At 34.3% G+C, this 16,884-nt stretch overlaps 1 protein-coding gene across 6 annotated transcripts in view; it reads left to right on the top strand.

Moving 5' to 3' along the window:
* The window catches only part of LOC149411706 (casein kinase I-like), a 78,036-nt gene extending 72,127 nt beyond the window's left edge, over positions 1–5,909 (top strand). For 2 of the 6 annotated variants that reach the window (XR_016304807.1, XM_089646848.1), the window contains one exon: positions 4,572–5,909. Coding sequence is in view for 3 of the 6 variants with exons in the window: in XM_089646848.1 (XP_089502974.1) it covers positions 4,572–4,579 (8 nt within the window). In the remaining 3 variants the exon portion in view is untranslated. The other 4 variants (XR_016304806.1, XR_016304808.1, XM_089646845.1 and 1 more) reach the window with 4 other exon arrangements.
* The last annotated feature ends 10,975 nt before the right edge of the window (positions 5,910–16,884 follow it).

Raw genomic sequence — 16,884 nt, forward strand, 5'->3', positions numbered from 1 at the left:
AATCTTAAATATCCAAAAGTTCTTCACCAGTTGCTTTGAAATTTTGACACAACATTGCGTTTCAATACGCGTGTGTTATTATATCACCTGTCACAGGTAAAAACATGCTTTTTTGTCACGTGTGACAAAATTACAGAAAGTACATTGACGTAAACAATTTTTTTTTTTTTTTTTTTTTTTTCCTAAACAGCTCCATCTGTTGCAACATGCGCTATTGTTTCTCTGTCTGCACAGATAGACTGAGCCACAGCATCGCATGGTGGGGTACAGCTAGTTGAAAATAAATATAATTTTTTCACGTAATATCAAAAGAATATGTATAATTATTTTGGTATTTAGTGTAAAAGGTATATTCTTTTTGTATTCCATGTTTTTCAAATAGTTTTTAGTAAATATCTCCAGATTTTAAAAAAATTGCAGAGCTTGTTTTGCAGCTCCGCCACTTAATTATTCAATGGTGTATGATTTTTTTTTTTTATCTTTTTTATTACAAAATAAGCGAGGTTCTTTTGCCAGCAAATTTCAGCTCAGAAATGAATATTCTGAAATAGTTGAATTTGTTTGACCTCGTCCAAAGAGTAGAACTTGCATTCCTCAATTTTCCACATTAGAAATAATTAAAGTTTGTGTATCAAAATCTACCTCTAGTGTTTTTAAGGGATGTAGTTTTATTTTAGTGGTTTTTTTTCCACCTCCTCTAACTTTGTGATGAATGTCTGAATCCTTGGCTCAAGAAAGCGAGAGAAATTCTAAACCTAAAATCTTTTTTTTTTTTTTTTTTCAATCATTTTTCGTTTGCTTCTAATGTCTTTTCCCTCGTTTTAAACATTCAACTTGTCAATAGATATGATTCAGAACATTACCAAGAAATTGATTCACCATTTTTCTAACTTTATTCTACAAATTGATTTGGGATCAATACATGGGTACAATTATTCCGACCCTTGTACACGGTGTCCGGAAACTCGTAGAGAAAACTCGGAAACCCAAAAAAAAACTTGAGCATTTCGATTTTTTTTTTTTTTTTTTTTTTCTGTTTTCACTTTTTTTTTTTGCAATTAAAAGATTTTTTTTAATGTATACGGGTCTACGTTTGAATTTTTTCTTTTAAAGACATTACACGGCTGATATTAACCCCCCAGCATTCCAACTTCGAACTCGGTTTACTCGAAAGTGAAAGTTCAAATCAATCAAAGTTATGCATTCTACAAAATCAACTCCAAATGTGATGTAGATTTAACAGTTTCCCGCTTGTACTACAAATTTCTGGATACCATGTAAAAATTAATAATTGATTGAAGTTTTTTTTAAGTCTGAAAGATAAATCTTTCCATTTCTTTTGGTGGTTTTGTGTTTCCATCAGAAATCTGGGACTAGTCCAAATCTTATCATTCGTTCCGTAACTTGAAAACCGTATAACCGTAATGTCTTTCTTTGCCTCGGTATAGTGCCCCATTACATTTAGTTTTTACTATGATTGAGATAACGGAATAATAAAGAGATTAATTAATACAATTTATTATCTCGGATGACACAAGGTGATGCCGACCACCATGCATACTATATACCTCGAGTTGCGCCCATTACGATAATAATACCTTAAAAAACAAATATGTAATACCTACTTTCAATCATAATTCTGACACTAGCCCAAATTTGATCTTCTGTTAACATGTAGACAAATGAGCCCAGCATGACTGTAATGCCTTTGCCATTGGTTAAATGGCCCTTTACAAGGTTTTATTATGATATTGGGATAGCGGAATAATAGTTAAAATAATTTATTTTTATTCTGCCTGTCCATAATGGGCATTATTTTAAAATAGTATTGGTGTCTGGTGTGTTTTGGTTTCTCATTTCCCTCCTCATCCCCTATTCCTTGTGTCCCCAGTTCGCCCGTCTGCCATCAAGTCGGACTGCATTGTCTGTCAGTCCAATGCGGCGGCCTCCTCCAAGGCACGCTCCTCTGCCAAGAAGGCCCCCCTCCCTCCCCGCCGCTCCTGCACCCAGATCAAACCCAAGAAGTCCACCTAACCTAACCCAACCCGACCTTCCCACCACCCACTAATAACCTAACTTAGCCTTTATATCTCGGAGAAGGCCCCACAGCATTATGACAGAGAATACTGAACAGAGATTCTTTAGATGTGTGATTTGAAAGAAAACTGATGTAGCCAATTTAACCTTAGCTACGCGGCTGTCGCATATGTGATCCATGGATCCATGAAGTATCACTTAAACACGTAAACTGTTTAAAAAAATGCTGCGTGATTGGATATTTTCGATATTTGATCAAATACGTAAACTGTGTCAAAACACGCTGCGTGATGGGATATTTTCGATATTTGATCAATTGCATCAGAAGTAAGGTTAAATTGAGCTTAGTTCTTGCACACTTCTATCAGTTTATCTTTTCAATAATTATGAGAGTTATAAAACCGTGTACGTTTAAATTCCTCTTATTGAAATATTTATCTTTACAAAGTCCTGGAAAATTTGCGAATTTTTTAGAACTGTTCAAAAGTATAATCTCTTTTATTTTCGAAAAAACTTATTTTTAGTCACGTGTACATAAATATCTAATTCAATCTCGTCTTTATTTTAAATTTAGTTTTTTGTTTTACACTTTCAATTGTTTTCTACATTATGATTATTGTTGGCGTTAGGTAGAGAACTAGATATCCAAAAGATGAAATAAAATTGTTACATATTGATGCATCATGCAACATATGTTTATCTTTATTTATTATTATTTTCTATTAATTATTTGTTCAAAACTAGATGCATTTAAAATAGTCTATTGTGATTTAAGTACTTGGAATCGTGTTGTACCAAAATTAGTCAATTAAATGAAAATAAAAGTTCTGTTTTGCTTCTCGATTGAAAGGAATTGTTTTATTTCATGTAGCTTTTCTAATTTCAGGTAAGGACAAAGTACCAAAAGATGACTCTTAGACATTTTCTCTAAACACAAGAAATGCGTATTATTCATTCTCTCTACTCATGTTTTCCTCAAACTCTTACAGTAGAACCTAGATTTTAAGCCTGACAAATAGTCAGATTAAAAAGAACGAACGTTACAAAATGCAAGCGTTAAAATTATATTAACAATCCACTTTTTCCCTTTCATTTCATTATACAAAACCATTACTACAAAATTCGCGTTTACATATCGTGGAGGATGATCTTAAGATGCATTTAACGGTAATCCTTTTACAGGCTCTCGAATTTTATCCAATTTCGACGCTTTGAAAGGGAAATAAAATTGAGCTACTTTAGTCTATTTACTCACTCAAAGGATTGTAGTAAAAATACCACTTTTGGGTTTTTTTGTAATATTTTGCTGGGATGGCAAAATTATTCTTCAGAAAATAACCCCTTTAAATCGAAGTTCTGCTGTAATGACATACAAAATAATAAATAATAGTGAAGTTTATAATCATTAGTACAAAATGTTGAAAAATATTTATCTACATATATTTAGATGCATTGATTGATTCTAATAGATAGAATAAAAGTCACGCTGTACTTAAAAGAAATTTATAATTTGTAACAAACGCTTCAGAAGGAATATTTTGTTTTTCTTATCTTAACAAATATATTATTGTGTGTTTGTTGTCAGTTTATTTAATATCATGCTTGACACAACTCTCCGCATGAATTCCATCTCGTGGATAGTACATATTTGAAGGATTATTATTTGAAACACCTTTCTTGTGCAAATACACACCATTATAAATGTAACAAGTGAGTGTGAGTGTGCGGAATGCGTGCGTGTGTGCGTATGTGTGAACCCAGCTGTATGTATCGTTGTGACCATGTGATATAAACTCAGTAAGTGTTTCTCTTCTTGCAGCCAACAAAGGCCCGTCGGTAGAGCACAAGAAGGTGGCAGACTGGGTTAATACTATCTTACCCTCCAGAATAAGCAAATAGTTTACCAAAATGGTCGCGGATCTCGAATAATTCTATTACAATTCATGGATGATGAACAATGTCAGTATGTCAATTGTAATTTAAAAGTGAATACAACATTACACCTCTTTGATAAATTTGTGTTTTCATTTGTTACTTGTTATAATCCCGCAATAAGAAACATAAGTTGACACGTGGAAGGAAAGACAGTACGAAATAGCGGTGCCCATGTCTCGCCGGTCTCGCGTATCGTGCAGCGGTTTACTGTTACTGGTTACTCTTTGACAAGACCGAGTGGATTAATCAAACCTGTAATATACTATGTTCATACCTTTAAAGCGACGAAGGCGTATTTTATAACAAATATTATATACAAGTGTTAATTTAAGTTAAGTAAATCTTATTTGCGCGAATTTATCAAGTAGTGTGTGTCTCGGTACTGTATGTGGTCGGCAGGCCGGCTCACCGGCGGCCGGCCTCTTCTCTGGCTAGCGAACCGGCAGGCCTAGCCGACTGAAGACTGGCTGATGAGTGAGGAGCGAGAGAGTAGAGTGAAAGGTTGGTTGCTTGCTTGCGAGGAGGATAGACTGACTGAACCAATGTAGCAGGAACCACACATGTTCACTGGACCTTAATGTCTACCATTCTGTTTTCAGACTCGTAATTAGAGAGTAGTCCAGAGCAGTCCCAAACAAAATATCTATTTTATTGCAAGAACCAAATGTCCTACAGTCATCGAGACGCTGTCAATCACTTCTGGGACATTTGTGACATTCACATTTCAATAAAATTCCTACATTTTGCTGTAGATATCACTCATTGTAGGTTTCTTGTTAAACAAACGATCGCATAATACATACATGTCAAGTTCTATGTTCTCTTCTACTGTTGTACTGTTTGTAATACGTTTCTGATTCCCTTTCACATCGTGGTCGTTTCTGTGTTACTTCTACTGCAAGAATCACTTCTGATATCTGAACAGTCGCTAATAAACAAACAAACAAACAAACAACTAGCATCGTTTTATCTGTTTCACAAAAGTTCTACGATCTGAAAAGGAACGGAAATATTAGTTATTAATTTTATACCTATAATTCTTTCTATTTTAAGAATTATTATGAAAACCCAAAAGGAAAGGAATTACGTATTAACACAACTTAACCAACTAAACAAAATGCTTTATATTCAGTGTTATACAAGTATGTCCAGTGTCATATGAGTATATCAGTGTCATATGAGTATATTCAGTGTCATATGAGTATATCAGTGTCATGCGAGTATATTCAGTGTCATGCGGGTATATTCAGTGTCATATGATTACATTCAGTATAAAACAATATTATTTCTTCCACACAAAATGCAAATTCCAAGAATACAATGCAATGTTTGGATTCAACAGCAATTTACTTTTTAATTTCCTTAACACATATTTTTAAGTTACATATTATCCATTGTGTTAATTTATTTTCTCAAATATATTTAATATCAATAATTAACTTTAATGTTAATCAAAGAGATATTTTCTTTTAAGTCTGGAGAGTACAATAATAATAATTGTTTGGTTATGGCGTATGAATGTTATCCATAGCCATAAGTTACTCCCATTTACAGTTCACATTCATGGAATTAATTATGTACAGATTCAATCTTAATAAATGTTGAAATAATGTATAATTTTTTTTTTTTTTTGTGTAAACTTTGGATTTCGTAAAATCAAATTGTAATAATGATATTTGGTTTATTTTGAAATGAAAACTGCCTTCTAGAATTCTAGACAGATGTCATACGTTTAATTATATAGTTATGTTATAAGTTTGTCCTTATATTAATTGATTGATTGTAATGAAGCATATTGTATCGTATTACAACTCAAAACTCCCAATTCTCAGCGAGTTTTGCTTTCCGTCACTTGGATTGCGGCTGCAAGGGATTGTGGGTTATTTGTATTGTTTCTTTTGTCCAACTTTAGAAAACAATAAATCATTTTAAAATCACATGTGTATTATTTTATATGGCTTATTCCTTTGAAATCACCAAACACTGAATGTCTAAAGCAATCAATCTATATCTAAAAGTCTCACTGTTCAGACCCAGTGAGTATAATGCTCCATAATTGTTTGATAATGTTATGGTAGAAGGGATATTTATGAGAAAATCTGGCTAAAAACATGACATTCTATTAATTCTTAGTGTAGATTGAATGAACGTTGGTGAAAACCTAAACAAAAGTTGTTAAAAAGTTACTGACAGCAGAAATAGATTAGAGGTTCATCTCATAGTCTTGATATCAAAGAAAGTACAACAAAAGGTAAGGAGAAAGAATAGTAACCAATACAAGTAATCCTGAAGCGTGTCAACTCAAATTATTCTGATTTTTACAATATTTCAGAAGAAATGTTTTTAACTGGTAATTTTATACTTTAAAATTTGAGTTCCAACTGCTTGGAACCTGTGGAACTGTGACAACCTAATTGGAAGAGTGTTGCAAGGCTGAAGGGCGTCGGGAAGGGAAGAAGAAAAGAAAGAGGTAAGTGGGGAAGTGCACCTGTGGTCACTAAACAACAAAATCCTTTTTAACTCTTTGCACGCGGCCGTATCAACTGTTGTTACGGCAAAAAGTCCGTACTCACACGCGGCTGTATCAACAGTTGATACGGAAACTTTGACTGCCGATATTCCAGCGCTCTTTCGTTATAAATGTATTTCTTGCTCACTTGGACATTCGTAGAACTATCACGATGCTGACATCTACAAGAATTTCTCAAAAATAAAATTGTATTTCATAAAAAAAGATCGATAATCAAGTGCGCCTCTTCGCGCCTTTTAGTCCTATAGTTTACATTTTTGTCAACGGATGGCGTTAGTACTAGTATGTCATTCATAACTAAATATGATAAGTGATCATGGTGTCCCACTTGTGTCTATCAACGCAGTGGCCTAAGTACACACACGCCGAGTGAATGGCGGGACCACATTCAAAATTGCCTAGCTGCTGCGTTTGACAAAATACAAGATGGCTAAACCTTGGAAAAGCAAGCATTCTGTCATGTCTGACCTGGACCAACTCTGCGACATGTACAAACCAATGAAAAATGTTAAAAATATACCCGTGGAGATGAAGCTACTCTCAGAAGGGAGAAATCCGTCACCTGTAACAATTGGTATCTATTTATTACATAGTAGTCCCCGGCGCTGTCTGGGTTTTATGCAGAGGTTTCGAAATCAGATGTGGTACTAATTTTGTGGTTTTTCGATATATCATTAAGACAGTGACCTTCCTCTTGTTTTGAAGGTCAAAATTTCATTAAAAACTACCAAAATTATGCTTTAACCTCTGGAAAACTGTTCATGCAATATTTTTGATTTCCCTCAAAAAGGGTCTGGTGTTCCAAAGGTTATAAATAATAAATGTAGATCCTAGGAAATAAATTGTACAGCGCCCTTGAGGTGATTTTTCACAAAAACGGCGCTCTACAAATTATCCAATTATTATTATTATTATTATTAAAAGATACGGTACGTCTTTGTATGAAATGTTATGTTTTTGTTTTTATAAATATCTAAGAGTGTTGACACACAAGGATTTGTTTACATATTGTGGAAAATAATCTGTTCTGTCTATATAGTCCAATAAATTATTCCAGAATGCTATAATTTGACATTTAACTGCGTGCATAGGTATTTGAATATATGTACCGCGTACGGGTATAGATAAAACGGAGCAAATTAACGCGTTCAAAAGGTTAAGCAGTGTTTCACAGGGGCGATTTGAGATTTTCACGGCCAAAAGTATTATAGTGATTTGTTTTTGGGGTATTATGCCGTGTTGCGCTAACTCCTTTAGCCAACGTTTCGGATAGCATTGCAGTGTCTATCATCAAGGCAGATGTGTAATCCTGATGATGGACACTGCAATGCTGTCGGAAACGTTGGCTAATGAATGAGGTAGCATAACACGGCATAATACCCCAAAAACAAATCACTGTAAGTATCATCTGCTGTTTTAAATAAGGTGCGAGGGATCCAAGTAACCTACCATTCTGCTATGGATTCTTAAGGTGGAGCGGAAGCGACAATTCTCATTCAATATGTTTCCGTGCCCTACTCGAAAACAACCGAGATTGGCGCAAAAACCTAATTCATTGTTATATCACTTATAATAATCAAGTAATTACATTAGCTAAAGTATTTATTTTTCATCCCATTTATATAGGTTTTGATGACGCTGCTAACTGAAACACGCAACCTGCAATATAGGTAGGTACTCCTGGCTTATTGGTTTATGTGTTAGTTTTGTGATCAAATTGTGTGTTTTTATGCCGTTCTCTAAGACCTGGGCGTCATAACAATAGAAAAAATATTTTTTTCATATTAACACACTTCGGCCGGGAAAGGTAGTTCTACCCGTTTGATCGATTAATGCTTAAAGCCGGGAAGGGTAGTTCTATCTTTTACGCCGGCCTCATTTCAGTGGCAGAAAAGACGGAATTATTCAATGTTTTCATGTGAATATTATATACCAATCTCTTTGTAAAGGTCCCAACTAAATGTATATAATTATCGAATCTTAATGCAAGTCTTTTTTAAATTAATTTTCGTGCCTTTCGTTTACATCGGTATTTCAACAAAGGGACAGTATATTATTTGTTCGCGAAATAATTTAATTCCTGGAATGAGGGTGGTTATAACCGTGAAACCTGGTTCGAATCTCTATCTCCGTTCCGCACCCACTCAACTCCTATCTGCAAGCGAGCGAGAGATGTCGGGCGTATTTAAAGAAAGCAGGTGTGACCAAATACCGATAGGCGGACCGTAATAAACATATTACAAGGTTAATTGAGTTACATTTCAAATAATATTCGATTTTCGTTTTGTACTTTTATAGATTGGGTATGCTGAGTTACTATGTAAAATATTTTAAAACAAATTAAAGAAATTCGCACTGGACCTTTATTTTCGCCCGGACTCAGCATAGCACCAGAGCTAAAAATACCCGGCCGAAATGTGTTAATATATTTTATGTACGCGCGCAAACTAATAATTCATCTCAATATTCAAAAGCAAAACGAGTCAAAAGTGTTTATTATTATTTATTTTATAATAAACTAATGTTTTAGGACAAGGTTTTTTAGCTTCATTGCTTAAAATTTGTTGGTCTCAAAATCAATTGTCAAAATATAATAAAATAAATTAGTTAAAATTATGTTTTATCAAAAAATAATATTGTATCTTATTTTCTATTTGGATTTGACATTTTTCATTTTGTTTAAATTACTTTTCTTTTGCAGTAATTTTTTTTCCCCTATACCTAGACCTAGCACACTGTATGTAAGATTATATTACCTTATTTTATATAATTGGTATTTATTAATAGTAATTATTTTTCCGTAAAGTGAGCATTGGTTATTGAGTTGTAACCTATTTATTTATTTTTATGATGTATGTAATAATATGTTTTCAAATAAAAATAAATCAATAAAAAACGCTAATTTAAATAGAATTTTGTTTTATTTTGTAGGAAGAATTATAAAGAAACTTGCCGGTAATTGCTATTTTGTTCTCACCAATTTGGGGATTTTAAATATCTATTGTGGGTATTTTAGAACATACGCATTGGCAACCCTGTATTTCTCGCTCGCCATGCTTCTGAAATTCCGAACTGCATCGAATGTGCACAGAATGAGTGGTTTACCTATGTGCACAGGAGAGGTCGCACATTTGTTTTTGTATATTTTTAGCATCACGCCCGATGTTACATCAAGAAAGGCTTTCCTGGTTAACCCCTAAGATACGACAAACTACAATAGCAGTTCAGTAAAATCACGACAACCTTCAGATGCAGTGTATAGAGTTTCTATTAGAAGTTTTTAACGCATTTCAATACAGTCCATGAAAATAAAATATTGACGTTGTAGAAGCCTGTCAATTATTTAAAATATAATATTCATTAGGCTTTGAGATATTTACAAAATATTAGCCGTCTTCTAAGGGTTAAGATTTAACCTTTTGAACGCGTTAATTTGCTCCGTTTTGTCTATACCCGTACGTGGTACATATTTTCAAATACCTATGCACGCAATTAAATGTCAAATTATAGCATTCTGGCATGATTTATGAACTATAGCACTCGAAGGTGCAAAGAGGCTCACTTGATTATCGATGTTTTTTAATGAAATACAATTTTATTTTCGAGAAATTCTTGTAGATGTCAGTATCGTGATAGTTTTACGAATGTTCAAGCGAGCGGGAAATAAATTTATGTCAAAAGACCGCTGGAATATCGGCATTCAAAGTTTCCGTATCAACTGTTGATACAGCCGCGTGTGAGTATGGACTTTTTGCCGTAACAACAGTTGATACGGCCGCGTGCAAAGAGTTAATTGAATTTTTGACGATCTCAGCGATATACCGTTCCCATTGCAAGTCTTTTGAAATGGTAAATTACCAAGTGCCTCAGTCTCCCGCCCACGTTTTTGATTCTAATCAAGATTTGTGTAGTTATTAATAAAATGGAGATTGTAAGCTTTTATTTCTGGCACCTAGATTCATTTGTGGCTGAACAATTATATATTTTTTTTTATTTTTTTTTTTTTTATTTATTGTTTTTGTGTTTAATTCGTAGAACTCCATTTAATTTTTTATAAATTTAATTTAGATTAAATTTGATAATATTATTATTAAGTTCTGCAAGTGTTTTAGTTTTTTATTATTGTGACAGCTGTTTCGGCTTACAAGGCCATTTTCAAACTGTGGTTAGTCCACATTGAGACGACGTTTTTATACTATTTCAAATGTAAATTTTGAAGGTGCATACATTGATTTATTACTGGTTACACCGATGACATGATCTATTGTTGGTTAAACCAATCTATGGTTTAATAAAAACACATCCTCAAAATTCGCAGAACATCTCTTGGTGAATAATCATACCCCACTTAACAACAAGGGTCCTAAACCATTGCATATAGAAAAAAAGGGCATTAGATTAAATTTACTTGAACAATTAGAAATCAATAAACGAACGAATGACCCAAATTTAACACTAATTAATAAAGTACGGAAAATAATTTACTCACCACTTCTCAGTATTTTCACAAAACCCAAGCAGTATAATGCACCCAAATAATTCATAGCAATAAAGTCACTAGTAAATAATTAAGAACCCATTACCATTTACTGAGGGGAAAACATAGATTGGTTTAACCAACAATAGATCATGTCATCGGTGTAACCAGTAATAAATCAATGTATGCACCTTCAAAATTTACATTTGAAATAGTATAAAAACGTCGTCTCAATGTGGACTAACCACAGTTTGAAAATGGCCTTGTAAGCCGAAACAGCTGTCACAATAATAAAAAACTAAAACACTTGCAGAACTTAATAATAATATTATGAACAATTATACATTACGATTTATGATATCAAGTGACTCTAGAGTAGCATCATATTTAACTTCAAGACGGGTGATCTTTGTCACGTCAAACGACCGTTAAGAGGAAGCTACAAGCCAAAAATATGTATATTCTTGGTATACCTTATATTGTAGGTAATATGCATTAAAATCGCTTGAAAAACGGAGTCTAGAAACATTCGATTTCAAGCACAAAACTGGTTTTTATTTATTTTGTGAATAATTTTATAAGAAAGCAAACAAAAGTTAATCAAGTGAAACTGTCACAGATAATCTTAGCTACAATACTGTATTTTTTAAAAGTAGTTTCCTTTATGCGTTCATACATTTCTATTGAAATAAAAAAAAAATAATAGTTTACATTTATATTTTTTATTGAGTAATTTATTTTTTATTTGTATTCTACTCAAGTGAAACGATAGGAAAACCTTCAATTTATCTAAAGCATATTTTTTGGTATTCATAATGTACACCAATTCGTTCAATCAAAATAGTGATTTAGCAAAGCTTCGCCTTAATTGAAAGGAATTTTCGGTTTGTTGTCAACTTTCATCTGAAAAATAAGTTCATTTAATTAATATTTTATCCAATTATGAAACTTTAGGCATTGCTTATGTGTCTATATGGATGGCACGCCTTTGAATTGCTACATAATTCATATCTAAATCTAAAAGTCTGACTGTTCAGAGCCAGTGGGTGTAATGCTCCGTAATTGTTTGAGAATGCTACGACAGTAGGCATATTAGAGAGATTAACAAAACTGACTAAAAACATAACTAAATAGACTGAAGAGATTCTATCAATATTCTTAGTTGTAGACTGTGAATGTTGGTAAAAATCTAAACTAAAGTTTGCTAAAAAGGCACTGACAGCAGAAATAGACTTGAGTTCCAACAGCTTGGAACCATTGGAACTATGGCATCCTAATTTGAAGAGTGTTGCCTGACTGAAGGGCGTTGGGAAGGAAAGATGAAAAGAAAGAGGTAGGTGGGGAAATAGATGCCTGGTTTTTTTCAGCTGTGGTCACTAAACAACAAAATGGTGGTCTTTTACAGGGGCGATAATGAGAGTATCTCCTGCTGTTTTGAATAAGGTGCGAGGAATCCAAGAAAAGAGCATTCTGCCAAGGAGTCAACTATTTTTTTTTCTCTGAAATCTTTTAAACATAAAATTATTAACGCATTTGGTAAAAAAATATGTATTTATTTATATTTAGGTCAGTTTTTTAAACAAAAAAAAGTGCCTTGTGGGCTTGTTTCGTGACAAAACGTTTGCCTAATCGAGCTTAAATTTTCAATACAAAACTGTTTTTACGAAATTCAAATTGGGTGGAGACCTATGATGTCAAGCGAGTGTAAGTGAGATAGAGCGTTGGGCTGTTGGGCTAAATGGAGCAATTGTTTCCATTCAAATTTGTTTGGATGGCACTTCTAGTGTTATTCTTTATTATGTTATTGAGCTATAATTTTACAAAAGTTTTAGACTTGCAGAAAAGTCAATAAATGTCGCACATAATTAAAATAGGATATGTTTATCCAAGACACTATCTAGATTCCATTTAGTTCGAGATGAATCTTGCAAACATTCATAAAACTAGCAGCAAAAATGTGCAGTGAGAAAATAAAGATAATGTTGGTAGTTAAATATGACAGAAGGAAATAGGGTCCCATTAGCTCAGTTGGTAGAGCAGTGCACCGGCAAGGTGAGGGTCCTTGGTTCAAGTCCTAGATGCAACTGTACCTTTTTCTGTTTCAAATTTTCTAAAATGTTGGGAATTTTTCTGAAATAAATTCATCCGGGAAAATTGGAAAAAATCAGAAAAAATTTTGTAAGAAAATGGGTTGGGATTTTACAAAAACATGTGTTGATAGTTTAGAAATTATGCATATTGGGAAATTTTTATTTTTAAATAATAAATAAATATTGGACAATTTTTATAGCGCTGCTTTTGTGAGTTATCACCTCAGGGGCGCTTTACAGTTGTTGCAGGTATTAAAAAAATATAAATATTACCAAAATAAAGTGAAGTAAAGTAAATTAAAATGAAGAACAGTAACAGGTGACATGAAGATAGAAGATGGAGACTCTGCAGCAAGAATCCTAGGTGGTGAAGAAACTGGACCAGCTGCTGCAGCGAGAAAGTCCACCAACAGTGTCAACACGAGGTTCGTCATCCGTTAAGGTATGTGTCTGCTGCTAATAAAGAACGCTGACACAATATCCTCACATAGATAACAGACCTTGGCAGCACCGCTGTAACGTTCGACGAGTCCATCATAGTCTCTATCAATAATAATATTTGGACGATTTATACAGCGCCGCTCAATCACCTCATCTCTCTTAGGACGGGTTGTTTCGGAGAATTTGAATAATTCATCAAATTTCAACGTTCATTTTCAAGCTCTGTGAAAGATTTTTCCAAGTTCTGTTTTTATTTCAGTTTTGTCAAGCAACTAGCCTACAATGATATATCATTGTAGTAATAGTAACAGAAATAGTAACAATAAATAGTAAATTTATAGTAACAGAACTTGAATAGGACTTTCACAGAACCCGAAAATGAACGTTGAAATTTGATGAATTGTTCAAATTCTCCGAAACAACCCGTCCTTAGTCTATTTTAGTCTTTTCTAGTCACTTCTTAGCTATTCATGCCACTTAGTGCATCTTCTTGACCCTTTTTGACTCTTTCCTGGCTCTAATATCTTTTTTTTTTTTTTTTTATAGTGAATACCTCACAAGAGTCCCAACTGCTCCCGTCTGGAGCCAGTGAGACTATGGCATCCCCAATTGGGGGATGTTGTGAGGCTGAAGGTAAGTGGGGAAGGGAAAGAGGAAGGTGGGGAAGTACCTGGCTATTCAGATCTAGTCACTAAACACGGCTAAAGCCATTTGGAGCAACGTTTCAATTCTGAATGGTGGTCTTACACCAGGGCGATACTGGTAGTATCTTCCACTCTGGAACGTGCCGCAAATATACTATATATTATTTTAATTAATTAATTGTGAAATAACACAAATTAATCAAATAAAATTTATTTGCGCACGCCGGGTTCTAACCCGCGACCTTCGGAATGGCAGTCCAATGCGTTACCACTGGACTATGCCGGCCGTCAGATCTAAATAAAATCCAACAAAAAATTACAATTTTTTTTATTGTCGTGATCCGACGATTTCATACCTCTGTCTCAGACCTATAGGGCTCGCTTATCGCAGGCTATCATAAACAAAATCTTGAACCAAAGTCAAAGTGAAGTGTATGTGTGTCATCTGAAACAAACATATTTTCTGAAAATTGGACTTGACAGGTGGCGAATTCCCCAGGCTGAAGATCGACACTACGTTGGTCAACACCATAGAAGCGGAGATAGACAGTGGTGGAGTGGTCGTGGCGATGAAGCCAGTAGCTCGACGCCTTAAGTGGAGACCGGACTTGTGGGTTCATCACTGGTGGTGAAGACCATAGGTCTTCCAGGTGCTCCAGTGTGAAGAAAGCCAAACGTGCTGTGAACATGGTCGCAGATGATGCGAGTGGTGGGCTCACAGGTGACGATGGGTACCAGGCCCGGTGCGGGGTGTGCGTGCTCGGTGCGCGGGCGGGGGGTCCGCCCGTCTAAGTTGCAGCTGGACGCTTGTAAGGGACTGACTGACTCCTGGTAAAATCTAGAACCTAGGCCGACGGCTTTGTTATAATTCTTTTAGATACGATATGTACTGCGCGCTGCTTTGGATCTTTTTAAGAAGTACTATGTATTATTATGTAGAGGATCTTTCAGGAAGATTCCTGTAGCGGTATTATTGATTTTAAGGAGGCATAAATGCAAGGCTTGGCTTTCAAAGTTCCTTTAACTGGCACTAGTTAAATAATCACTAAAACAACACAGGCTGGGCTGGCGGGAGTATTGCTCAACCAGCCGAGTATGCTTCTGAAATTTTGGAATCCAACTAAGAATTATGGTCTGAAGCAGAATCACTGACAAAATCTGCAAAAAGAAGTTTTTGTCGAACAACAATCATTCTTACCGGCATAAATGCAAGACTTGGGTTCGAACTTTGAAAGCCAAGCCTTGCATTTATGACTCCTTAAAATCAAACAGGAAACACAATGATCATCGCGATCCTGTCGAGCAGGTGCCCAAACCGTTTGGGTTAAATCGCAAGAGTGACACGTTTCCGCTCTCCGCCTTTCTGCCACCGTTGCCATAGACAATAGGAACATAGACTAACAATAGTTCTAACTTTAACAACAACGGAGTCGCGAATTAGCATGTTATGAATTATAATTCTACATCATAACAGAAAGATGATTTTACAACAAACTTTATGCAGATTTTGTCATTGATTCTTCTTCAGACCATAATTCCAAAATTTCAATTCACTGCATTTTTTTTCAAAATAATTTCAAAAAATTTTTTTCAAAATAACTTATTTATTTTTTTACTTCCACCATCATATAGAATCACCTCCGATAGTTTGTGCACTTTACCCCAAGACACCCTGTATATCAATAGGATTTCTTTCTGTTATAAAATTTCCAGACAAAAAATTAGGTTGAAGAAAATAAATAATTATTAACACATTTGGTAAAAAAAATATGTATTTATTTAAATGTATCTCAGTTCTTTAACCTTTTAAATGCCAGTAGGTAGAAGTGTAGCTGTGCACAGCAGGCCAAGAATGCGAGTTAACTCGCTCTTGGCACAGAAGCGGTTAATGGAGTTTATAAAAGTACAAAAATATTAATTTAGCATAATGTCTTGCTTTACCATAAAATAACCCAATAACTGCCTCGTGGGTGTGTTTCGTGATCCAAATATTTGCCTAATTGAGGCTTAAATTTGCAATACAAAACAGTTTTTTACGAAATTCGAATGGCATGGATATCTATGATGTCAGGCGAGTGTCAGTGAGACAGAGCGCTAGGCTATCGGGCTAAATTGAACATTTGTTTCCATTCAAATTTGTATGGAAGACATTTTGTGTTATTATACTACAATTTAACAAAAGTCATAAAATTATTAAGTAGCTCTGTTTGGCGTAAATTAACATAACGATGACTTTCAAAATGGTTATTCAATAATACAGTCTAATTTAAAAATAATTATATTTGTAGAAAAAGGTATAAAAAATTTAACAATCTCATTCATACTGGCAGCTTTTTTTTTACATTAGCTCCATAGAGGAGTCATCTTTGGGGATGCTGTGTGGGGGGTCTTTTTTGGAAAAGTAAAGATTAAGAAGTAGTTTCTATATAGGATTACTGCTGATTGCTGACTATAGCTCCAGCTTCCAAAGGTCCGCCTACTATTCCCCATTAAAAAAATACAAAATGGAGTTTCACTAAGAAAAGAATAAGACAGCAAAATAGAAGTATGTGCAAACAGTCAATTATTCTGTTTTTAATAATGATTTTGAAATAATTCAATCAGCAAAGCGTAATGGGAACACAATGTCACTAATTCACCACCAAAAAATTAACCACTAATAAACTGTAACCACCATAGACATATGAATATTAGTAGACCTGCCCTAAGTGATTAAAAGCGTATTATTCC

The sequence above is a fragment of the Hesperophylax consimilis genome, chromosome 25 (assembly GCF_061612785.1).
Source record: "Hesperophylax consimilis isolate HC1 chromosome 25, BYU_Hcon_1.0, whole genome shotgun sequence".
Lineage (NCBI taxonomy): Eukaryota > Metazoa > Arthropoda > Insecta > Trichoptera > Limnephilidae > Hesperophylax > Hesperophylax consimilis.